The 26,522-nt window shown below is 45.2% G+C and overlaps 2 protein-coding genes across 5 annotated transcripts; one reads left to right on the forward strand and one right to left on the reverse strand.

Moving 5' to 3' along the window:
- Window positions 1–1,687: 1,687 nt before the first annotated feature.
- On the reverse strand, window positions 1,688–25,669 carry tfb1m (transcription factor B1, mitochondrial). 4 transcript variants are annotated; one of them, XM_040049060.1, is made up of 9 exons: window positions 25,609–25,669; window positions 23,534–23,680; window positions 22,855–23,006; window positions 22,563–22,671; window positions 22,311–22,462; window positions 21,875–21,994; window positions 3,518–3,645; window positions 2,404–2,651; window positions 1,688–2,099 (listed from the first exon to the last, which is right to left on the reverse strand). In XM_040049060.1, exons 2-9 carry the CDS (start codon window positions 23,664–23,666, stop codon window positions 2,092–2,094), a joined length of 1,050 nt encoding a protein of 349 aa, XP_039904994.1. In that variant the 5' UTR covers window positions 23,667–23,680; window positions 25,609–25,669; the 3' UTR covers window positions 1,688–2,091. The 4 variants fall into 4 exon arrangements, with proteins under 4 accessions (XP_039904994.1, XP_039904991.1, XP_039904992.1 ...); XM_040049057.1 differs by having other exon boundaries at window positions 1,688–2,651; XM_040049058.1 differs by having other exon boundaries at window positions 1,688–2,651; window positions 25,595–25,622.
- LOC120744564 (claudin-20) lies at window positions 9,980–15,061 on the forward strand. Its single transcript, XM_040049061.1, is given in 4 exon segments — window positions 9,980–10,281; window positions 10,915–11,312; window positions 11,314–11,688; window positions 11,690–15,061. Coding segments are annotated over 3 exon segments (729 nt in total). The 5' UTR covers window positions 9,980–10,281; window positions 10,915–11,093; the 3' UTR covers window positions 11,825–15,061.
- Window positions 25,670–26,522: the final 853 nt, after the last annotated feature.

Consider the following 26,522-nt stretch of genomic DNA (forward strand, 5'->3'; position numbering starts at 1 on the left):
GAAAAAATCTTTTGTTCATTTGTTTGTTTCTACATGAGCTTTGATCATTCTCTGTAGGATTAAGCTCAGCTATTGAACGGCGTATATTTTAAAGTAAAGGCTTTAAAACCAAGTTAGTACAAACGTCACTAATGTCACATAACTTTGCCGACATGTGGCCAACAGTAATGTTTTAATGTTCTTCATTATTAAACATTTGCACATAAATAAGTGACATAATATTCAGTACTTAAAGTGTACTCTTCGGCCGCCCCTCATCCGCCGTTTTTTTCTGCAAATTTATCCACACCCATCGCCGCGCTATGCATTCTGGGATATGTTGGGCCACGAAGTCTACACTGACACAGCCTTAAAATTCAGGGAAATGAAGGACGCATTTGAGGGCCGCATTTCGAGCAGCCTTTGAATTGGGCAGCCTTCGGCGCGCCGCTGTGACGTAATCGGCCTTGAAATGCGTACTTTAAGGCTGCAGACCCTGAATTGGGATACAGCCATAGAAATGAGATATTCTTCAGCATCACCTGATCTCAACCCACAAACAAGCACCTGAAGGCGACTGCAGCAATGGCCTGCAGGACATCTCCAGAAGGAAAAGCAACTGAACTTCAGGCAGGAATTACTTAGTATTAAAAACAATCCTTATATTTAGAATTATTACAATAATCCTGTTTGTCAAATAAGTTTTGAGCCTCTGGAAAAACAGAAAAGCATGCAATTCATGCAAAATGTTTGTTAGACCTGTTGAATTAAAGCTGAAAGTCTGAACTTCAATCACACTGTGATGATGTAACAGTAACAGCACTACAGACACTGTCCAAAAACAAAACCATCGAGTTTATGATCATAACTCATACAGGTGCCCAACACGAGCTCAGCCAGCCCCACATTTAAAAATGAATAATATACAAATTTTAAGAACTTTGATAAACTGGATGCAGAAATTACATAATTTCTTTTTAGATAAATATTTATCTACTTTTACTGTAGCATGATGTTGCAGTACTAAGTTTACTGCAGCCATGCTGACGCTGTGTACTAATTAAAGACCAAATGAAACTAAATTTTTGATCCAAAAATATAACAGGTGACTTTCCTGACCAGCTCATCAAGTTTTCACTCACCTGTAGCTGCGGGATGACGGTCTTCACACAGCTGTGGTGGACACGGTGCCTGATTGGCCGCTTCTGTACATTATTCAGAGTATAATTGACTTTGAGATATGATGCGTACACTAATGCTCAAAGGTATCAGACAAACCAAACAAATGCCTCTACGACCGCAGCCTTGCATCTCGTTAGTGGCTAATTATCTTCCTCCTCTGCGTGATGCAATTCCTCACCCTTCTGTCCTCCTCCACACGCCGTCATCTACCAAAATAAAAGCTTATCATAAGAGCAGTTTATTTTGGGGTGACTGAGCAGACTGAACGGCGCGCATCACATCACTCCTGCACGTCATGCGGATTGTTGATTGTGGCTGTCGATTATCACCCACCTATCATCAGAACTGAGTGAATTCTAACTCTGGCAACTCAGCCCTAGCACGCCATCTGCCATACTGGCAGGAAGCAGCGCTGCCATGTTCTGCTGGTGACAGTCTGCTCATAGAGGAATATTTAAAACTACAATGCTTTCACCGAGAAACACTGCACACGCTGCTATTTATTCATACTTCTGATTAAACAAACAACAGTCACTTGTAAGATTTTATTATTTTGCCTCATTTTGCAGTTATACTACAAACACATCTTACCCAAACATTAGCCCACAGAACGCAACACAAAAAGTTTTGAACAAAAAATATTTTAATTGCAGCCATCTTTCTTTTGCATGACGAGTCTCTCTCGAGCTGACAAATTCACAGCACTCTTTGTCCCTTAAAGCGCCGTCTCCCCAGAGACTGAGCAATACACACTGGAAGGAATAAAAGTGGCCTGAATATGGAGCTGCCATGTTCTCCTTGTCTAAATCACCCTGAAAACACTCTGTTTCTTTCAGTCCCACAGGATGAGGTGTTATGTGAGATGGATAAGAAGTAAGAACTGGGACATAAAGAGATGCTTTCTCTTAAAAAGCTTCTGTGGGGAACGAACTAGCCGCCTTTCTTCATCCTCCCTAAAACACATGACTTGCTGGTAGCTGTTGGATCCCAGGAAATGGTTAAGGGGCTGAGCCAAAGCCTGTGTGGATCCTGTGTGTGAGTCCCAGCATTTCCTGTATACCAAATTGCCGTGTGTGTGCAGGGGAAATGCTTTAAAAATGCATGGTTATGCCAGGTGGAAATGTCACAGCTAAGAGCAGACTGTTGTCTCCCTGTGCTAACAGAAGCTATTAGTCCCCTTCTCTTGGTGTCCATGCTTTTTATTTTTTCAGCGGCTTTGCAGAGGACTCTCTGCCACGCTGCTCGGTGCGTCCGTAAGTGTAGGCGATGATGCCGTGTTGCTTTTTCTGGCAACGTGCTTCAGCCTGAGCTCCTCTCTGAACTCGTAGGTGAGAAGAGCGGGCTCGTGAGCGCAGAGACGAGCGTAGGCATCCGCTAACGCCCTGAACTGGGTTATGGTGAGTTCTGTGGGGCGCAGGATGGGGTCCACGTCGGCCTTCTGCATCATCTCCTGTGTCAGCTCAACACGACGCGCCTCAGGGAACAACTTCCTGCGGGGAAAAAGCGACAACACGAGAGTACAGATTCCTGCGCTTAGTCTGCTTTGATATCTTAACGATCATGCAAGTTTAATGGCATCAGAAAGTTCAAACAGAAAGAAATTATCCCTCAGCAATTATTTCAGATCGGTGAAGTTAATTGAAATCACACAAAGTCCTCATGAATTGTTAATTTACTCCACAGCCACACTGCATAGTCCAGGGCTGCCATTAAACTCACACAAAGTTTCTAAATCAGAAACAGAGCAGCTGTGATTTCAATTGCTAATTTTTATTTATTTTGCCGTCTCCCACCCTGAAAGCTGTCCCTGCCTCAGATGTTCCTGCGGACTCGTTCGCTGCAGGTTAGCGAGCGACAGCCAGCTCCACACAATCTGCAGATGCTTTTTAGGTGCTCGAGTGCTGGTGCCGCCTCCCCAGTTTGGTGCTGCTGCCACCGACCCACGGCAGTTACATAAAATATGCTTCCTCGTTTTCCTATGCTACCTCAGTGACTCATAATTGCTGCTCTCTTTCAAACAGCCAGCGCTCTTTTGTTATCCGGGCCTACATACACTTCCCTAACAGGCACGGGGGCGATGGGCACACGCATGTGGGTGTCTGGCTTTGTTACTAGCTGCTCTGAAGTTACTCGAATGTTCAGATTTGGTTAGAGAAACACTCAAAAGCTGTCTGAATGGTGAATATAAAAAAAATATAAAGCCACTCTAATTAACGATGAGATGAAGACGTTGCCGTCAGACATGAAAAATGTAGAGAGAGAATAACTGATGTGAATGACGCATGGATTAAAAAGTAAAAAGAGGGAAAGAGTGGATCGAGGCCCTACAAGCTTCATTAGGTTAATGTGTACTTACTCGACTCCTTTATGGCAGTGCTTCCTACGGAATTGGAAAACGTTCCTGACGACTTTCTCCACCAGCTGAAAGGGCTGCTGGATCTGGGGCTGAACCAAGGGGGTGAAGTGAACTACTCCCACGTCAACCTACAGCGAGAGGAAATCCAGACAGGGGGGGGGTTAGCACAGACCTTAAAACTAGACTGCAGAGAGTGTGCTCATGGGAATGTGGTGAAAGAAAGTGGCAAAAAAAGAGCAGTCAGGTGTGATCAGAAGGGGAATGTCAAGTGTGCCAAAAAAAAAACAAGCTTTCCTGACAAATGGCACGAGAGATACAAAGCTGGACAAAGAGAGCGAAAGAGGGAAAGGGCTCAACACGCCGGGATAAAAGAAGGAGGGAAGGGAGAAAATAAGATGACGCAGCACGGCTGGTTGGCGAGCTAGTTCCAGTTGCCACAGTAACACCTGTGCAATGGACCATAGAAACTGAGTCTCTGTTGTTGCATCACCACCGAGTTCCTTAATACCTGCAAGCCTGACTCACCGTAGAGCGCATCTCTTTATCCCACTATCTGCCTCTAACATTTCCGCTGAGGACCGACCATATATAGATGCAGCGATGCAGGCAGCCATGGATGATTCAGCGGGAACTAAATCGCATATACCTGCTTTCAGCTCACTTAAGAAAGTCCCAGAAAAGTACTCCAGGGTTCAGTGGAGCCCAGGCAGGTGGAGATATTTTGGAAATGTTTTTGTTTTTGAAGGTCACATTTGGACAAATGGTCCCACGAGCGTTTCAGGAGAAACTACAGCAACAGTTTAAAACCTTAGAAGCCAATCAGGTTAAATCAACACCAGCCCCATAGTCCCTAATAAACGAATAAGGCCATGTGTTACACCGTAATACATCTGACTATTAATTTATTTTTGTTACTTGTAGCAAAATATCTGAAAACCACAAACATAATAAATAATATCTATAAAATCCATAAATCTGGAACCTCCCAGCACACCGCAGATGCAGGAGAAAGCAGGACCAGCTATACTGGAGGTGATCCAGAGCTGCCCACGGAGAGACCAGGGACGCACTTTTTTATTTTCACGTCAGCTGAAGTCTTTACAGTGTTACCACAAACCCCCTTTAGGTACCCCCCGTTCGGGAACCTGAAGCGAACCCCAGTTAAGGACTGGTGGTGGGACTCTCGGCTCCAGTTCCACTCTGGCAGCCTCCTCCTGATCCTTCCTGTGTCAGCTCTAAGCTAACATGACACACTGATGAAGTAATCGCGTCAGAGCCAGCAGAGTGCATCTTTCTCACTCTCAGATCTTTTACTTTCAAGCACCTATACGTACACACGTTCTATTCTAGCACTTCACTTGTTCTCCTGTAAAGCATCCTCTAACTCTCTTTATCTCCTCAATGTCATGATGAGATCAAAAGAACCAAAATACATTAAAAAGACTATTTCTGAATCTCCAGATCTTTGCTTTAGCAGCGCAAAGAAGGACATCGTTGTTCAAGCACATTTCACATGATGCTGCCAGTTCTGTAAGTTATAGTTAAAGGAGATACTGCACAATCAGGGTGATACTGCACTGCGTGGGGACCTAAAGCTCAGGCAGACCACGGGCAGCAGAGCACAACAGCTGCCTGTCAGTCTTTCCATAGTCGGTAATAGCCTTACTTCCCTCAGGAGGGAGCACTGAGTGGGACTGCTCGAGCACATCGAAAAGGGGAGCTACATAGACACACATCCAGAGTGCCATTTTTAATAATAACACATTTCGTAGTCCTTAAGTGCTTTTATCTGTAATTTCACATGACTTTTTATTCAGGTATACGCTGGGAGGAACCGCAGAGATGGCAAAAGCTGCAAAAGGAGCAAAGTGTGCTGGTGCATGACTGGCAATGTTAATTTAAAGATTCGAGGCAATACAAACATGTGAACCACACATCCCCTAAGGATAAGCGCCCCCTTCTCACGCTTAACGGGGGTAAAATAAAATGACATCTAATTCAACTCCGTTCAAAGTCTTCCTGTGGTGACGACGTGCCCCGCGGAGCTCCTCGTGCACCCGTGCGGCTTGTGTCTCTGGATTGTGTGATTCACTCTCCTTCTCAGCTGCTTCGTGCTGTCCGGGAGTCGCGGCTGGTGTTGATAATTAGGGGAAGAAAGCTAAAGTGGTCCAAGGGTACCAAAGGATTTTAATTAAGCCGTTTAGAGTTGTTTTTTTTCTTTAAAAACAGATGTAGCGTTCAGGAGCGCTTGTAAACCACAGCTCTCTCTCATATCAGATCTATAGATCCCTGTGTAGTCCAGAGATGCCTGGTTGCTGCTGAGCATCCTGCCAAAGAGGCTTTTAATGGGACAGCAGCAGTGGAGACTCTTTGTCTCACCAGCCCTGAAGGCTGTGCGCTATAACAGTACGGGAATGCTTCAAACTGGATGCAGCATAAGGAGCAGGGACAAAGGATGTCGTGGGTATAAACAATTAATCTTCTTCAAAATGAGTTTATCATTTACACAGAGAATATTTTACAATCAAAGGCCACGAGCCGTCCCGGGCACCCAGCGGCGGGGCTGCGGTATTTTGTCTGCGTCATGAAAGGCGCCGTCTCCACCTGTCGTGTTGACAGAAATTCAGTCAGGACTTTGTATCTGGAATTTGGAAAAACACTTGTATGGGTGCTTTGGTGACGCTAGATCAGACCACCATCTGCTAGGAAGAAGCAATAAAAAGGAATGTCTTTAATTTCACTCTCTGCTGGAATAATTAGGCCATTTATATTCCGCACTTCATGATTTAAGAGAGGAGCAAGGGAAAAGTCGATACTGGGACTATACAGGCAGCAGCATTTCAGCCATCAGCTTGTCCAAGTCACTTTGCCCGTTTGATTTATGTGTGGCCTTGCTACATGACTTCACTAGGTAGCACCACTGTAATATATCCCACTCCCTGCCATTAATCCCTCCCCTCGATAACCCCAACATGCAAGGAAACGCCATCTTAAATCACGTGCCGTCACCTGGCTCCTGTGCCGAGGCGCTGTGAACATGCCTTCAATGCTCTCTGTGAAGCTCCTGCAAGGCCTCGCAGATCCCAGACTTACCGACCCCCTCTGAGCCCATTATCCCTCACCCTGTGCTGTACAAAGGTAGCAGTGGGGATCACCTGTGCTGAGCACACAGGCTGGCCAGACTGTGGGAGTCATTTTTTTTAGGAGAAGAAGAAAAATAAACAAGCGACTCATTAGCCCAATTTGAGCTGTTATGTAAGGATCTAGAGTCCAGCTCATGAACATTTCTCTCGCTCTGACTCACTTAATTCAGATAACTTGATTACATTTGGGAAACAATGACTTCAAACATTTACAACAACTCTGAACCTGCTTCTTATTCCAATTATGGCAATCCAAATAATCAGATTAATCAACAATGGCGCCTTTTATGAAGCGTACAGCGATTCAGTTCGAGCGTTCTGAACAGTCACGTCTGCTTTCGTCCTCAACTTCAGACCTTTTTCTGACCCAATAATCAGACATCTGCATGAAAAGATTTGCACTTTACTATATTTCATGTGTTTGACCTTCCAAAAGCAGCACTATTACTCTTTACAGCTTCCTTCTCTTGCTCTCCTTTCCCCCCCCATTTCCATCTCCGATGTGTCTTTCTTGGTGACTTTACCCAATTGCGTGTGAGCAGTAATTTGTCATGTCCCTCTAAGCGTAACCAAGATGAGATGGCAAGGGCCCTCGGGCTCTAGCCACTACACTACCTGAACCTCTGACACTTACATAATGGCAGGTTTGGAGAAAGAGCTGGGGGATGGAAGAAAGCTATATACAGCCAGGGAATACACGAGACAAAAGCTCACGGAGATCCTGCAACCGAAGAGGGAAGAGCTGCATTAATCATGACAATACCTTGGGAAGACAACCTCCATTACATCAGAGGAGGCAGACAGCCTCTCGGAGAGGAGAAGGCAGCAGTCAATGCCACTGAATATACCAGGCTGATATTGCTTGAGGGGTTTAAGAAGGAAGGGCTTAGGGCTTCCTGTGCAGGCAGCCCAGCATACTTCCCATGAAATTGGCCCTTGGCATGCACACAGGACATTCGAGACACTCCAGCCTAGCCTCTGACAAGATCAGCTCCTTGGAGAGAAACTTTCGTCATAGAAAAGCTTGAACTTTGCCCAAAAATGTGAAATTTACTGTGCCAGTAAATGATGATAGCATGAGAAAAGAAGTTCTGACGGGACACTAAAAGCCTCACACACGTCAGTCCAGGCTCGGCCACTTGCTTCACGGTGTAGCCCGAAGAGAGTCTTTAATATGCTGGTAATTTTACAAAATGTCAGAAGTGTTTTGTCTGAGACGGGTTTGCACATATTATGTAGGGTGAAACTAGACTTGGGCCCTGCTCTGCAACAAGATTGCAGTGACAGCAACATCACAGCTATCGCAAGACACCTTGCATCGGAACTGTGAACAAATCGCTGTTGCAAGGCGATGAGCCTGAAAACCAATTACGCAAGAGCGGACATAAAACGGGGAAAAAACGTAAAGTGAACGATAAAAGCACCTCGCGCGGGCAAAAAGGAGCACGGCTGGGCCGGCAGCGCCTCACAGCTACGCTGCAGAAACGCTGGAGAGCTCTGCTGTAAGGTGATAAAATAAAAAGGGACCACGCTTATAATAGCCCACAAAATCTTCACACATCACAGCGTCACATCTGCACCCCTTACATCCATTCCCTCTATAATGCATTTATTTATTTATCTTGCTTCTAAGCGAATAACAGCAGCATCAGCACTTAAGATCTCATCAGTTACCAGGAGACAGGTCACACACACCATACTGCAGTGTGCCTGTAGAAAACTGGAAAATCTCTCATCTCGCTGCAGGTGCGTCCCACAAGGAATTCTGAGAATGTAGCGCCAAAGGTCGACACCGGCATCACCACACTGGAGCTAATGTTGTGTGCACCATCCCCACATCTCATTTTAAGACAAGGGTCTCTGAGGGGTAGTTTACAGGAAAAACAGTGGAGGCTGGGTAGAAATAAACAACCGGATCAATAGCTAAACAAATCAATTGCTACCAAACCATCTCCACGTAATGACCACCGTCTCCAATACCTGACCTGTACTGCAGTTGGGAGACTGGCAAAACTATTTCCCACAGCCGGACGTTTTTGTGCCTTTGCAGCAAAATAAGAGCAACGCACATCTGCATTTACAAGGATATCAGGATATCGGCTCTATTAAACCCTGCCTGATTTTCTTCCTCTCTTGCTCTTTTGTCCTCTTTGTCATTCATGAATCAAGGCCGTTCTAGCCACTCCCCCTGTTGTTCTATGTCCTCTACAGGGAAGGGAGGAAAGACGGGCAAAGACAGGGGAGCAGCTGTGAATTTTAGCATCCTGCTGACTGATGCTGATGAAGATGATGCTCTGGGGAGGGTCAGTTTTGGCATGGCGGGATACACATGCTCCTCTGGCCTCTGGACCTAGAAAAACAAAGCCTCACAATACCAAAGCCTGACCAGCTCATCTGGCCACAATCATAGCAGCTATTTCTTCTGCCTTAATTAGAGTACCCTTCCCCATGGTACCGTCAGGCTATGATTGGAAATCTTATCTAGCCCTCTCAGCCATTACTTAGGCATACATTTTAACAACAGCAGCACTGAATTATGATTAACTAGGAAGCTCAGTGCAACAATGGGATGAATATCATTTTATTTTGTTAGTTAGCAGCATTTTTCCCCATCATGGGGGGGATTTTTGGTATCTTTTAAAAAATGCTTTAGAAACGAGCCACAATTTTTTTGTAACTGGTCTTTTTTTTGGTCTTTAAATTAATCCTGCACGACACAAAAATATGCTTATTATACAGCCAGAAACAACGGGAAATGTACAGGTTTCTGTCAAACAAGGCGCTTTTAAAGCCCCGGGCAGTCTATACTGCATAGCACAAGGATTTTTCTCCCTGTTATTGTTTCATAAACTCTTTATATGCCAATATGACCCTTTTGTAAAATAAAAAACAAATAGCACTCTGTAACAACATGCACTACTGTAATCAGTTCTCAAATATTAACACAAAAACAAATTCACAAAAATAATGTATAAATAAATAACCAGATAAAATCTGATGTTTGGACAGTTTTATTTCACTGAAGCTCTCTCTAGGGGACAAAAGTCATTTTTTGTATATAAACCTAAGACATAAAACCTATAACTTATAACTTAAATAACCTATAACTTAAATATATATGACTAGTCACGTAATTGTTTAGTGAAATTAATGATAAAATAGTGAAAATGACGCGAAATCAGTAATTAAAGGAGTTCGGTTCGAGTGAAACGGCAGAAGTAGTTCCGGTCCTGTTCTGGCTGCTCGGAGGTGGAGGAGGTGTCGGTAATACATTAGCGGCGCGGAGCTGTGAGGTTTGAGCCCTCTTTGAAGTTGGGAGGCAGAGACCGCTCTGCTCCAGCGCGCGAGCCCACGCACGCGCAGACACACAAACCGGCAAGGAGCGACTCACAAAGAGAGAGAGCGCGCGCGCGAGAGAGAGAGCGAGAGCGAGAGAGCTCCGGTTATTCCTCCGGGCTCCGGCCGAGCCTGTGTGGTCTCTCCGCTCTGTTGCTAAGGAAATGGATGGCTCGAACGGCTCCGCGGTCCGGGATGAATCGTGCTCCTCGCCCCCTCAGAAGCCTGCCGTGTTTACCGGAATCACTGCGAACACCGTGACGCGCCAGCTCTGCACCAGCCGGGGTAAGAGATCATTCCCACAGCGCTGCTTTCTTTCAGACTGGACCGGGAAACAAAACGGAAACAAGTGGCCCGCGTTTACTGTTCATTACAAGCTGGAACGAGCCGTGAATGAGAAAAACCGTTATGTCAGGAGGTCCGACTAAAAAAATGTGAAGAAAAAAAAAATAGTAATATAGGGGAAAAAAAAGCTTCATTTTCAAAGTTTATTTCTGCGACTGAGTAAATAATAACTCGTGTTCCAGCTTTAGATGGGGCTGTGCAAGTCTTTAAAGGCTAGTCTCAGTTTGTTCGGTAAACAGCGCTGAAATCAAAGTGGTAGAAAATACAGTCGACTGCGTGAGTGGAGTGAAGGCACTGCAGCTCAGAGTCCACATACTGTGACTACTGAGCATGGCAAATACCTCAAACACAAACTCATCTTCCTCACAGACAGTGGCTCTGTAAAAGCAGAGGAGTAGAGCACACATGCACAACGACCGGCGGTGTTTTGCTTACCTACAGTGAGCCTGAGCCAGCTCTTAGCGCCAGTGCTTGATGCTGTCCTTTGTTTCCAGCCAAAAAAAAGAAAAAAAAGTCTGCGCTTGTGTGAGGTGAATGAGATGTGAATTTCTCATTTCCGTCTCTCTCCTCCAGCCCAGTGGAGCTGCAGCTGAGGAGCCGGGGAACTGGGGGATTCTGACTGGCAGCTGGTGCACCACCAAAGGAGGGGAGGGAGGCGGCGGGGGTCCACGAGCAGCGGTGCCGGAGCGGGGTGAATGCTGCCCGGAGAGGACAACGGCTGAGGCGGCAGCGGCGTCGACTTGAAAAGCAGCATGGCATCCACGGGCATGCAGATATTTGGATTCGTCCTAGCTCTGCTGGGCATCATGGGCGCCATGGTGGCCACTCTGCTGCCTAACTGGAAGGTGAGCGCAGATGTGGGCTCCAACATCATCACAGCTATCTCCCAGATGCAGGGACTGTGGATGGACTGCACATGGTACAGCACAGGCATGTTTAGTTGCACACTTAAGTATTCAGTGCTTTCACTACCCTGCATACTTGCAGACTGCTCGCACCACTATGGTGCTGTGCTGCGTACTGGCTGCCATGGGCCTTTGCCTCGCCTCCCTGGGACTAAAATGCACGCGCTGGGGAGGTGGACGGCGCTCCAAGCGACACGCCGCCATCGCCAGCGGCGGCTGCTTCGTCGCTGCAGGCTTTCTGTGTCTGGTGCCTGCGTCTTGGTTTACCAACGAGGTCATCACCAACTTCCTGGATTCCAGCGTTCCCGAGAGCAATAAGTTTGAGCCTGGAGGTGCCGTGTACGTTGCCTTTGTTTCCGCAGGTTTCCTCTTTGTGGGGGGGTCCATTTTCTGTATGTCCTGCTCGGGAAAGAGACACGGACCCCAGGATCTGGTCCTGCTGCCCCCCCCCTGACAAATTGCTTCTCCAGCAGCAGCAACAACAGCTGCTCCAGCAGCAGCAGGAGCTCCAGCACCAGTACTGCTCTCTCTCCCCATTAGACAATAAGACGGGCTACAGCCTGCAGGACTACGTGTAATAACGCAGTGCTGTGCACGCCAAAGGGAGACGAGCCCGAGGGGAAACATCACGGCTACGCACTAGGATCTACTCAAGGATGGAGTTGGAGGAAAAAAAAAAAAAAAAAAAAAAAGAGAGGAGAGCAACAACTTTGAAATCACATTTTTCCTTCTGCTCCATCTTCTTTTTTCTGTTTTGCAAGCACAAGCAGTGGAGGTATTCCCTGAGCAGCGCCTTGGAACAAACGGCGTGAATGTGCAAGGAGCCAGGATACCAGGATAAGGTGCTGCAGAACTGACGGAAGCTGCCAACCAAACGCAGACATCCTTCATCAGTAAATCACACAGAGTTCCCTGCGGAATGAATTAAGCAAATAAGGAAGCCTTGAGTGGAGTTTTTTTTTTCCTCGCCAAAGGTTTAAATTGAAGGAAAAAAAACATACGATTATTTAGCTGCTATTTACAATCGTTCAGTCCTTCCTCTCATTTGATAAAACAGGCAATATAAAGCCCAAGAGCAGTAGGTGGAAACCCTCACATAGCAAGCCATTGTAGTTTATCCTATGCTTGTCCACTAGAATGCAACATGGAATTGACTAATGAAATAAATGGGCATATTTTTGTTAGCTACTAGAATGACGTTGATATTTTGCCTCTAAAGCATGCTGTGTGGAGCCTGTGTACAAATACAGCGGAATGCCTGGTAGAAGACTGAGACATAGCCACACAATGCCTGTGCCTGAAAAGCTGTAGAAACATTACCCTGCTGTAACTGTTCAAAGAGGACTGTCAGGAGGAGTAGATGTGGGCTGCTGGGCTGGATTTAAGAGAGAAAATGCAGGCAAACAGATGCCTGCGTCTCTCTCTGCAGGTGGAAATATGAGAGAGATGGAGAGAAATTGAACAGAGCGTGATCCAATACTTCAGCAGCAGAGTGGACCATCTCATATTTCCATCCAAACAAAAACAGTCTGCCTGTAAGTAGCAGCTACCCATCTCGATCCATCCCAGACGATCACGCCCACACATTTACACATGCGCTTGTGCGTCTTCTCGTATGCAGTAAACACTCCGACACGCCGGCTTTTTGCATGTGCTTTTCTCTCCTGTCATCCACCTCCACACTGCCATGGAAACCGAATTCAAGCATTGTCTGGGGGTATGTGCGTGTCAATCAGTCAAGTTGTTTTAATTTGGGTGGGCGGGTGGGTAGGGGGCATCTTTTTCTCTTGCCATGGCATGCCATAAGCTTTCATCAGAGCCTCTGCTCACACTACTTTCACTAATCCCCTTTATTAACCAGTGACATGAAGCAGAAGCCCTGGTCGGGGGGGGGGGGGGGCTGGAAAATGGCTATTCTTTGTAACACACCCCTATATGGTGTCTATGCCGTGCAGGCGGTCTCACATGGATGAACAGATGTTTAATGGTGCAGTGGCACAGAGGAAAAAACAAAGCAGATAAGAGGAGGATTCCTGAGTCACAGCCAACTGGGTAGTCGTGTGGCAAGAGGCTAAAAATGATTTGAGTCATTCTCCATATGCGACTTGTTTTTCAAGTACGTCAGCAATGCGCATACACTACCAGCCTGCACCTGCAGAAGGGTCTCAGTGTCTTAAATTTCATCCACCAGACTGTCCTCGTTTACCTACCAGTCGCCCTCGTCTTTTTTTACTCCATCTCCCCGTCCTGCTTGTGTCAGGATATGATTCCTGACAAGAGAACACTGATGCATGTTGAAAGCATGTCCTTCTGAGACGCACACACACACGCACTCGTGTCAGTTTTGCAGCTACGCTTTCACAGTTACCGTGCGCTCTATTTTCTGAGGTAAGAAGATGGGAGGAATATTGTTTTTGTGCTTGAGACGGGCCTTGGCAGTGATGTATAGAACTGCACATTCTCTCCTTCTCTCTCATAAGAATGCAGCTTCCTGGGGGAGAGCAGATGGCTAAGCCCAGCTCGCCACCTGCAGGCTGCTGCCGGCACACCACGGGATTCGCTGTGGGAGCTGCCGGTGGCCCCGCAGGGTTGGTTTTTTTTGCCCCGCCCCGGTTTAGCCCTCTTGCCCAGCTCAGACTGCTCCCAAAGGAACTGGCCTCCTGACAACGACTCACTGCCCAGGCACCATTACCAATGCAATAAACAAAGTAAAGAATGTGCCAAGTCATCAAGTAATACTGACACGTTATGTGTTTTGAGAATGTGCCAAATGGTCTCATGATGACACGTTTTAATAATATCTGAAGTTCTTTTTGTTTATTTTTTTAACGACTTGTTTGTACATGAATTATACATTAGCAAATGTTTTACGGATTTGTGATTCGTCCGAATCAGCTGGATGCTTGTGTACAGTCCGGTGCGGCTTTCGAGGGTTATTTTAAATCCTCTTTATTCCTCATTTCCCAAAGCACAGCGAGACGAAACAGGAGGAAGACGAGTGAAAAGTAAATAACGCTTGTTTCAGGAATTCCCAGTTTACTGCAGGTCTGTGACAACTGTACACAAGCGTCTAGATTTTTAATACGTTTAGGTTTCCTACTGAAGGATTGGGAGTCCTTCACACTGGTTCAGTATAAGATACACCACGCTCATATCATATCTTCTTTATAAGAAGACTAGTCAGTGCACCTTTACGTTATTTGACAGCAGTTCGGTTCAAATGGCTGAGCATTCAACCTCTCTGGACCAGGACAAGTACATCACACAACTGGCACTCTGGAAAAAAAGGGAAAGTCTTTCGGTCTGATATGATTATGCAGGGAAAAAAATTAGCTAAAAATTTCTCTTTTTTGTGGCTGTGCAGCTTGATCATCAGCACGCGATTTCATTAGCTTATAAATGGCCAGAGTGCAAAGTGACTAGGTCCTAAAAAGAGTTAAGCTCTGTACCAAGACGTTGATTTATGGTTTTGATAACTGCAGCTTATTTTTGTGGATGCTTTAGCACTTCTTACTTTGCCAGAGCATATTTGTGATGATAAACAGTTCACAAGTTCTGATACAGTTGTCTCAATGTGCTTGTGCAAGTAGTTCTATTTTTTACCAATAAAACTATTTTGTGAAAGCAGCGCGCCTGCTGGATGTTGTGTGCTTTTATGTGTGTGGCTGATGGGGACGGCGATAGCATTCATCTTCCTGCCAAATGTACAGATTGCTGGATGGAACAGGCTGCGCAGCGTGCAGGAGGGAAGGCAGGCTGCTCGTATGCAGCACCCACCAGTACAGCAGCGCGTCCAACAACAAGAATAAAAAAAATAAAAAGGATTCTCTGAAAATGGCTCTTAAAGAAAGCGTTTTATAAAGCTGCTCCCAATCTCCTCCAGTTATTTCTTAGTGATAACATAAGCGAATACACGAAGGAAGCAATAACGACACTTCTGGGAGTTGAAGGGAACACGACTTATCCGAGTTGGCTGGTTTTATCTGGCACAAAGCGACGAGTTTAACGACATGTAAACTCTTCTGCCAACTGGTGGAAAGAAGAACATTTTTTGCCGCCTCTCTTTTTGGTATTTTATCACATTTTTGCTAGAAAAAAAAAAGGATCCTTAGATCAACTGATCAATCAGATTAACTGAAAATGGACTAGTTTACTCCTCCGCTGCAGACCACACTTCTTTGTCCCAGTTCTTTAATAATTAATCAGTGCTATGAAATGGTATTTACCGTTTCTCATTTCTTAATTTGTTGCAGATTTGTCACATTTACACGTTTCAGATCAAACAAATGTTAAAAACGTAATTTCCCTTTAACCTAATAACTGGTTGTGCCACCTTTAATGATAACCAGCAACGAGCCTTTCACATGACTGTGGAGGAATTCGCAGAATTGTTTGCATTCAGCCACACTGGAGGGTTTTCCGGCATGAACTTCACGTTTCAGGCCACGCCAAAGCGTCTTAACTGCATTTGAACCCAGACTGTGATTATTTCACTCCAAAACGTTCATTTTGTTGTTTCTGAGCCATTCGAATGTGAGTCAGACTGAGAGAAGTGAGGCCTGCAGTTTTTTAAGTGTTGTTTGGGGTTGTTCTCTGCCATCCTGGACGGGGCGTCGATGCGCTCGTTCAGTAACTTTGGTAGGCCGGTCACTCCTGGGAAGGTTCAGCTCTGTTCCAAGGTTTGTGGATAACATGTGGATAATCCCTCTCACTGTGGTTCACTGGCATCTCAAAGCTTTAGAAATGGATCTTTAACCCTTTCCAGACAGAGATGGCAGTGACCTCGTCTCTCACTTGTTTCTCTTTTAGCCTGATTCACTTCACAGGTTCTATTTGATGTTATTCAACAGGTTTGGCTATAATCAGGCCTGAAACTGAAGCTTTCTGTGGTTAATTCATGATTTAACAAGGTACCGTAGCAGCTAGGTTTGGATAGCTTTTCCCCTTCATACAACAAACAAACTCTGTGATCTTTGTCTAATATTAAAATGTGTTTGATGAAGTCTGCAAAGAAACTAAGAAATCGCACAGAGTTCACTCTTCATGGCACTGTATTCATTTATACAGTGCCATTTATTTATAATATTAATAGTAATAATTGAAAAATTTGTAAGAAGCTTATTTACACTAAAGCCAAAATTGTTCCACACATGCAAACTGTTGCTGTGAAAATGTCTCAGACTTGATGGGAGTTTGGTTCAGATCACAATCCTGCACAGCACGTTCCCTCACGTTCACGCTGGTGTCATATTTAGCCTATACACTTCAGATGGGGTGGTTATTAAATTAGAATCCGGGCTCTCATTACAGCTGATTGGAGTCTCATCAACAGAGGGTGAGTGAGAATATGCTTTCCTGAAACAAACATGGATTATTAAAGCCTCTCTCTCTCCCCGTCTCATTCTTTCCCTGCGTTTGGTTATGCAATACGAGTGCAGATCAAATAACTACTCCTCTCGTGGGGGAACGCTAATAAGATCTGCTCTTCTGTGTATTTAACCTACATTTTTCATCAAAGGCTTTCACCCCGAGTTGCTGCTATGACAGATCTGGAGTGTGAGCTTTAAATGAGGGGAGGTGAGCACTTGTCAGTTGCAGGCAGGGGTTAATCACACGCTTTTCTTTCAACTCCGAGCTCACATTTTTTTGTTGACCTTCCTGGTCAGCAAAATGTCTTTCCAGAGATCACCAAACAGGAAACAAAAGGAGGAGGAGGCGTGGATGGTAATAAGATGAACAAAAGACTCTGTGCACGTTAGGGAAATGCCATCGCTCACATCCACATTGCTTAAAATTGCACCAACGTGTCACAACCCTTAAAGTGCTGCTCTCTGATTTGGACAGCAGTTATGCTCATGAAGGTTCATACTGGAAATATAAAGCGCTCATCAGCACTGAGGGAGGATGACCTTCCTTTGTCGCTCTCCTCCAGTCCCTGCGCACATGCGAGGCCGGGGAATAACGGCAACGACCTTGGCTGCTCGGTAAATTGCTGACAGAGGCAGTAAAAGCTATGAAGATGACAAAAGGGAAGCTTGTAGGAAAACAATACACTGTGACAGTTCAAAGGAGGCCCTTTAATATTTTAGCTTTGGAGCGCGCAGACCGACGCGTGCCCGGGAGGATTCGGTAAGCTGAAGGTGAGGGAGGCTAAACGCTTCAAGGATGCTGAAGGTTTTTGTATTTTTAGATAATCTATATTTCTTCTGACTAAAATGACGATTACTGTAGACAGGCAACAAGGAAAGAAAGAAAGAGAAGTAAGATACGGTGCTGTTCATGTTCAGATCAATGCAAAGGAGGACTAATCACATCACCAGTGAAACTAGTTAATATGGCCAGTAAATCTTTACCTGGAACTTTAAAATTGGGATCCATCCCACACCTTCAGTCGCCATAAAAAGCCTTAAAGTAAGTCACAAACCGCTGCGTGCGATGTTGAAATTGGACACTCAAGTAAGCCTTCAGCTTAATAGCTTATAGATTGATGCCTCCCATCGCGGTGAGGCTTTTCCCCCATGATAAATGTATTGTAATTCGATTTTTCTCATTTGTAGCTGAACTTTCTTTCCTTGGAGGATAGCCGGGTTTTTAAAACACCCGCACCCCCTCCGATGCGTGCTCACTAACCAAACAGAGCTGAATTTGCTAAACTCGGCACAGTTACTTGTTAGGAGGAGGCAGTGGCTCTCTGGAGATGTTCTTAAGCTAGCTCTGCCAACCTTGGCGTTTTCTTTAAGGTGAGCGGAAATGAAGGAAGAGGAGAAGGAAGAAGCAGGGGAGTATTTTTAGATTTCTTTACCTTGGGTCCGTGATGTATTGAGACCAAGCCTTCGGGCATTTTCTGGGCTGGCACGAGTCATTGAAATAACTTTCCCTGATACTCTTGATACCGCGTTTGACCCCGTTTACGGGATAGGAATAGGCTTAGATGAATTGTGAGAGTGGAGGATGTGTGGCGGGAGGTGAGAAAGCAGCACAGCCCCTCTGAGGAGATTCACTCTTGCTGTAGAGACGGGCAGCGAGGCCACATTACATCACAGAGAAGATATTCATCACCACGGTGGTCCGAGCTGGGTCATGCTCCCCAGTGAAACATCTGTTTCAATTCAAAGGATAAAATTAATTCAACAGATGAGGAAAAAATCTCCAAAACTCGGAGCTGTGGGGGAGTACATGTACAGTACCTTTAATTCAAGTCCAATCGCTCTCCGACTGCTGCCAGCTACAACCAAAGTTCAATGCAGCATTAACAAATTTAATTTAGCCTCTGCTCATCTGCTCTTGGTGGACTATTGTGTACAAGGCGAACATCTGTAGGGCGCTCCTCCTGTGAGGCTCGGTTAGTTGGTGGGTGACGGCCATTACTCAGAGCAGGGCTGATGACCGGCCCAGACAACCATCTGTTTGGAGGTACGCCTCGCTCTCCTCTCAGATCCATCTCTGTCATGAATCTGTCTTCTGGTGCTCTCTGGGCTTTGTTTCATTTAACAAATCTCATATTCAGACGATAATCTGCTCTCCAACCCTGCTTCCATTTATTCTGGTTTTCATCACCATTATTTCCTTGCATTTTTGCGTCATCACCCACCCTTATTCCCTTATTTCTCAGCTCATTTTCTTTTATTCATTCCATTTCCTCTTATGCCCTACCCCATGCCTCAATTTCATTCTCACCTTATTCAGCAAATACCCGAGTTGTTAGCACAACGCGGAGCCCTCGAGGAGCTCTACAGAGGGCACAGCAGGTTGTTTGCGACGGAGCAGCTACTGCACGACTTACAGACCCGCCTGCGATGGAAAGAGGTTGATTTTAATCACATTGTACCCAGATGGGGGAGAGGAAAGGGGAAGAGAGATGAGCGAGTCAACGTGTACTCTTTTCTCTTTTCAAATCAGCTCCTTTCCACGTAAGGAGGCAGTGAGGATGCAGATGCTTGATGTCAGCGTGCACTCAGAAACCCCTTGACCCCTGACCAGAATATGAATTAGAGATGTGTATGAAGGCAAAAGCAAAAACAGAAAGGCAGCTCCTATTTCGGTTTTCTCAGGGAGCCTTCAGATACGCGAATAGCTGTGAACCCCAGAAGCGATGCAAGCATCACTCAGTCTGTCCATCTATGTGAGAATTAACAGGAGGAGAGCGACTAATAAGGAAGAGGAGGCAGGTGTGATCTGCAGTGGGACGGACCTAGGGCACCCTGAGCCTGGGGGAACACCGTCAAAGCAGCCAATCGCCACTCTTGAAACCCTTCAAGGACAATCTCAGTCACTCAATGTGACACAGCGGAGGCGACAGGGACAAGACTGGCAAATTAAGCAGCGGGGATAAGAGCCTATCTGCCCACCCCACGTCAATACGGGCCCCCGCAGCCGCTGATGTAAAATGGATTCAACATTTCCTTTCTCATTATCCCATCAGCCTGCAACACTCGGCCTCCTCTACGTTCAAATCAGCCGGCCAATCAACCCACACTCCCCTCCCCCCTTCGCCTTGAAGTGATGCTATTTTCTCATCGTGGTTATTTGGAAAGGTTCGCTGCTTTTTCAGCGGCTCTTTGGGACTCGCTTTGTTTGATCTCACAGTATTAAACCACTTCACATGTTTTGTTTTTTTTACACTTCACTAATTGCCATGTGTGCACAGCACCTGCTACCGTGTAGTTTTTCTTTTACTGTCCTGTACAAAGCATTAGCATCGCTGCAGAATAATCCCAACAATGATTGGCACACACGTTTGCAAAAAGGCTCACGCAAAGTGAAGAAAGCAAGAAAGATACAGAGACACAGAGACAGACCTTTGGTACTTGGCAGTCTAACAGCACCAGTATAATTAGTTCCTCTCTACAAAGGGGGGTATTTAGCCATCGCCATCTTCATAAGGAGCACTGTGAGCAGTGTACAGTACTAACACTCTGCACAGCAACCATAACAATTTATGCACGCAGCATTTTTCTTTCTGTATATTCAACATCTACAATATCTCGGTTACTTCTTCTGTTTAGCAGGAAATCTGTCAATATTCCCGTGTGTGACAACCTCAGTCGGTCCGGCTCCTCTCAGCCTCTGATGCCCTGTAAACCATGGAAGGACATTTTTACTCTTCATGCTTTTCTGCGTAATTACTCTGGTGTGCACCAGTAAACAAAGCAGAGCCACTGAGCTTTTTATGAATTATACTACATGACATACTACTACGACAGACTTCATCTACTCTGCGTGCTCTTGTTCCTGGTCTTTTATAGGACACCAGCAGCAGGAGGGCTGCTCATCAAACAGCCATCATCTCTCCTAATGACACCAATTCGACCAAGAGCCCATTAAAACATTTAGTAGGAATAGATGGCCCGTGTAGGCATGTGGGAGGCGCGGATTCATCTGCACGCATGTGTAGCATGAAGCTTCCCCTGTTCAAATGTATTCATACCATATGAGCATATTACATCAAAAGATAAAGCCTGCTAAAGCCCATTAAGCTCCACTTTGACATACACACAAAAATAAAATGCTCTAGAGAAACAAATGCACAGAAAGGCAGCTGAGTGCGATGAAATAATCATTGGAATCCATCTCTTCTAAGAGAATGAGCAATCAGCACTGGTCCCATTCACTCGGCTGCATTTTACTCCACACGGGAGATTAAATATTTACTGTCAGTGGGTCTCCTAAAGAGCCAGGACATCTTCGAGGGACCAGCAGTCTATCTCTGACATCCACCTAACACCTATCCTTTAATTCTGGGAAAGAAAAAAAAATGGCTTCATTTGTACAAAAGATGCAAGCGAGCTCTTGAGTTTTCTAAAACACTTGAATGTGTGCGATTTAAAATAATTAGCCAGCATTGATCCTTTTTTTAATGCATCACCTCTGGTCCTACGTTAAACACTGAAGCTGAAGACGAAACGCGCGATCTTGCTTTCGGCCCCGATGCTCGCACACGGGTGGAAAGATGCAGAAAGAGAAACTGGGCCTAAAAAAGAACAAGGCCCTCATTACAAGGCACAGTGTGATCGTGCCACATCTCAAATACCCACCAGGCATCATTACAAGCTAAAAAAGGGTCCAAAGACAGAAGTGAGACAACACTGATTCAACACAGTCTTAATGAAGCCTTAAAGCAAGAAGAAAGAGTGGAGGGATGAGCCAGGGTGACATGATGAGGGTCTGACCGGAGCGTGGCACCGTGAGGTCCCGCTGACGTCATGAAAGCTGGAACGTCACTTGTTCACTGATATTGAAGATTAATATCAACATTATTATTATATACTTTACTGTTTCTCTCATTTTGTTCTGAAAGAAGAAATCTTTTCCCAGCATCACCCCCGAGGGTGTGCATGCGGGGATCTGAATGCTCGCTATAGCTTTTCCCAATAAACCGTAACTATCAGCACAAACTTCAACAGCACCTTGAAACAAACCGAAAATATTCCACTACAGTTTGAAGCAGAGCCTAATCCGAGCGGCTGGTACAGAAACTGGACGAGGAACAAAGTCAAGAATCAGATGCCATGTGCTTTGCCAAACGCCTACCCAAAACCTTTTTCTCCAGCTCTAAAGTAATTAAACTTCAGCAGCACACTGATGAGGTTTTTTCAGTGTCACAAAGTCAAATATTAGTTAAACACTACCTCTGGTTTGGGGACGAAGGCCCGTCCGGGGATGGTGAAGCAGTTGTGGACAGTGCAGAGATACTGAGCCATGATGGAAAGACGACTCCTCTGTTTGCTGCCTGTGCTGGCCGTCAACCTCTGGATGGAAAGAACAAGTTACTGAAGCATATTAAACATGTCCTAAAGATGATTTTTGCATCACAGACAGAGAAGAATTAAGCAAACATCAATAAAGCCTGTTGGCCTGAATCATGAAAGGCCCATCCCAAATCTATTCATCTCAGCTGCAAAAGTATTTTTAATTATGAATCAAGGAATCAATATTAAATCACAACAATAAAATAAGAATGAAATGAATAAAAATGTCTACAGAGTAACGATTGCTCAGGAAATCTGCAAACACGGGTGTTTGACTTTATTCAGGGTCTATGTGGGTCATGTGGAGTTCACCCACCTCTGCCACCTCTTTCTGGAAAGTGAGCGTGAGTCGGGTGCGTCCAAACGTGAAGGGCCCCGTTCTGTTCGCTACGTTTTCCAGCCACTTGATGATCAGCGGGGTTGAGACGCTGAATGGGAGATTCCCTATGATGTGAAGGTTTGGAGGGTCTGTGAAGACACACACACACACACACACACACACGTTTTAGTCACACGTATTTCCCTCAGTTTGATTGCCGTAACAGCTTACGTACGCTCATCCTCTTACCTCCCTCCCATGGCTTAGAGATATTTGTTGGGAATCCTCGATCCAGTCTGTAGGTGAGTATGTCACCGTGGACGATCCTCAGCCTGCCCGGTGCTGCCTCAGACAACAGCTGTGCAAATGGAAAAAATAAACAGGTAACAATCATTTTAAAAAGAATAAAAGGACTCATCAGTCACTCTGCAAGCGGCCACAGCTGCAAAGAGAGGGAGCCGGCTCCTGCAGGTGAGGACGTTTGAGCCGTTTGTGCCGAGTGACCCCGTTCAGCCAGCCTGGATCCGGCCGTTCTGCTCACCTTCAGTCCGGGGATGAAGCGTGTGTCTTTCTCCACAACAAGCAGGTCTGCGGCCCCAGCATTGAGGATGGAACGGGTGAGGCCTCCGGGACCCGGCCCCACCTCACACACGTGGGCATCTCTCAAGCTGCCCGCCTGGTGCACTATTTTGTCTGAGAATACAGAGAGGGAGCACTCAATATTCATTTATAGTAATTTCCTGGGATACATTCTCAATTCGTGCAGCCTATAAATTATAAGATGTTCTTCAATCAAATGTTTTCATCAGAGAGTCGGGCGTCCAAATTGAGATTAATAGAGTGTGATGCTGCAATATCTGCTCTCCTCTGTGTGATGAAGATGAAAAGCATTAATCTAACAGTCACCTTGTCCAAGGACGAGAGAGCAGATCAAAGCTGCACTGCATCGCTGATAATTGTGTTAAGGCTCAGCTCTCAAGGGCTACAGCAACTGAGCTGGTCCATTCGCATTAGCAGGAGATCTACATAACCTCACCTACAAAGAAAGCCTGTCGGTTTCGATGCCTTCAAACAAGGTGGTGCAGCACCGTGCAATCAAGTGCATGTAACACGCTACTGTACCCTGAGAAGGACCTCAAGGGTCTTGGTACACTGCAGACGGGGCAAAAGAAGAAGGAGGAATGAATGAAAGAAAGAAAATAAAATGCTGGACGACTAACCTGTGAGCCTCAGGTCCAGCAGGAAGTTCTGGGACAGCTGTTTCTCTGCTCGCAGGTTGTACAGCTTTATGAGCTCACCTACAGTCGGCAGGGGAGGCAGGCGGAAGGACGCCAGCTTCCCCGAGGCAGCCATCACTGGGGAGAAGGCTGTGAGAAACAAAGGCAGAAAGCTGTGAGACTAACTGTGACTGATGAGCCTCCTCAGCAAAGAAAAACACAATTTCACAGTATTAATAAGAAATTCCTTTGTTACAGCAGCTACAATAAAAACACAAAAACAAACAAAACAACCGACTAGCGGAACAACAAGTGGAATGGTGAATAACTCAATAAAATATGATAAAACTAATATATTAATAGGGTCAAGACCAATCTGGACAAATAAAATAAGAACTAAACGTAAAAAAAGCAACAAATTAAAACAAGTGAAAATAAACACAGCAAAAAATAAATAAAAATTTTTTTAATGCTTCCCTACAACACCACAGGGAATTTTAAATCAAACAATCAAGATGTGATTGACCTGCACACTTTTAGCTTTAGTTTAAATGTTCAAGAATTACAGAAATCTTTATACACAGTCTCAGCTCAACTGAACCATGGACTTATAAACTGCTTCATGACCAGGTGAGACCTGTTTCTTTACAGTTTGGTGGCATGTTTAGCAGATAAAAGACCAGGAGTCCTAGTACTGAACTTGTATTTGGTACTTTTTCCACTGGAACTCTGAATATGAAGTCCAAAAAGATGTTGATACAAGTGAAGGAGGCAAAAAAAACCCACATAAACCTATCACAGAACAAAAAAATAAAATAAAAAGCAACAAAACTAAAAAAAATTAATGCACTGACCAGCTCAGCCAGACCTAAAGGACCTCCTTAGCTACAGCCAACTGGGGGGAGACACAGACAACAGATTCGACTTTTTCAAAAAAAAAAAAAAAAAAAAAAAAATCTAAAAGAAAACTCTTTGGACAGATGATACAAAGACTGAATTTTACTAGAATGATGGAGAAGGAAAGAGCAGCTTATACTACATCAACTGTCAGACACGGGAGATGAGCATATATGACAGGTTACTGTTCTGTGATGATCTGACTGCTGACAGAAGCAGCAGAATGAACTGTGCAGTGTTCAAGGCTATACTCTCTGCTCAGATTCAGACAGGTGCTGCAGAGCGGATCAGACAGAGCTCCACAGTACAGGTGGATAATAGCCCAAAGCAAACTGCAAAGTTTCTCAAGGCAAAGAAATGGGGTATTCTACAATCAGCAAGCCAGTCACTTGAGCTCAGCCCAGGAGAGCAGCTTATCAGTCACTGAATACAAAACTAAAAGGCAGAGCGGCTCACAGACAGGCAGCAGCTGAAGGCAGCTGCACTAAAGGCCTGCAGAGCATCTCAAGCAGGAAACAGCACCTAGTGATGTCCATGATGTCTAGCCTCCAGCACTTTGAACTACTAATATTCACCCTTAACCTTTTTTAGTTTGTCCATTTACTTTAGATCCTCTGAAAATGAGGGACTATGTATAAAACGTCCTTGAATTAAAGCTGAAATCCTGCACTTCAACCACACCGTGATATTATAATTCTTAAAATCCACTGTGCTGGTGGAACAAAGACAAAACTACAGAAACTCTCCAAAAACCTGTGGGAGCAGGTGCACATCAAGTTTTTTTCTCCGTGTCTTGTGCGCCTCCTTGTGGCCTTTGAGCAGAAAACTAAATGAAAACACCCGCACACAGTTATGTGCCGTTCTCCACGTTATGAAAACACGTTCACTGTGACGGCCAATGTCACGTAAATCCACGACTTAGGAGGAGAAACTGGAGCTGAAAACCTGGACTAATGAACTCTACTCTGAAGCTGACAGCTGACTCTGCTGTGACACTCTTAACACAGGAGCTAACATTTGCAGCTAATGTTAGCTTGCTGTCTAAAATACAGCTCGCAGTGCTCGTGGGAAAGCCGCCAATTTACACGAAACACGTGACCGTTTTCCCCAAAAATCGAGATAAAAATGACAATGATACACAACGAGTACACGAGACTGATAACACACAGGAGTTTACCCACGTTTGTCACCGGCGGTGCTCTCTTCCTTGAATTTCCTTATTCGTCATCGTATTGACGACCAGATATCCAATAAACTTCGTCGAACACCGGTATCACCCAATCAAATTAAAGTAGGCGGGGCTCCACTGTGCCCTTGGCAGGGCGGCTGGTGTTGATGAATGACGCCTCTTCGCCAGAAGAGGGAGACATTTCAGCGCACACAGTGGCACCTGGTGGTTCATGTAGTCCTAATTTTACACCATTTCTTCTCTTAATAAGATCTGACAGAGAAACTACAACCCTAAAAATCCAAATGTAGCTTTTAAAAAAGCAAAAGATGGGAGAGTCATTCTTAACTTGTTGAATCCTTTCCACCGATGGGCAGGCTATATGCTTCTATTAGAGCTCTGTAGGATATTTATTCATTGTCTGAGTATTTTGTGACACTGAGTGATGCCCAGCTGTTGTCTGGAATGAACCCTGTGGCCCTGCAGTCTCCCTCCTCTGTTCATGAGACACGCTGGCTCATGGGCATCTGAGCCTCATATGGAAATACCCTTCCCCTCCAGAAAGTCTGGCACATGACTGGCAGTCCTGACTCCTGCTGGGGCTGACCTTGAGAGAGAAAACCAGCGGCGATGTTGGTGGGTGAGAGTCATGCTGCGTTTGCTGCTATGGAAACTACTTTAAACTGGATTGTGCCAGAAAATATCAATCACTTTTTTTAATCGTTTGTGTGAGCTGGACTCAAACTTTATTGAATATTGTTACAGTCTGGGAGCAGGAGGGTGTGTGAGAGAGAATCACCTCCTCAATGCAGCTCTATAGTGTGTGATCAGGAAACACAGGAAATGAAACATAAGTAATTAACATTTCTGAGCGGGTAACTCATCACCAGAATGGGAACACGAGAAGAAAAACAAAGGCAGAAATAC

Source organism: Simochromis diagramma, unplaced genomic scaffold, assembly GCF_900408965.1.
Source record: "Simochromis diagramma unplaced genomic scaffold, fSimDia1.1 OVJJ01000305.1, whole genome shotgun sequence".
Lineage (NCBI taxonomy): Eukaryota > Metazoa > Chordata > Actinopteri > Cichliformes > Cichlidae > Simochromis > Simochromis diagramma.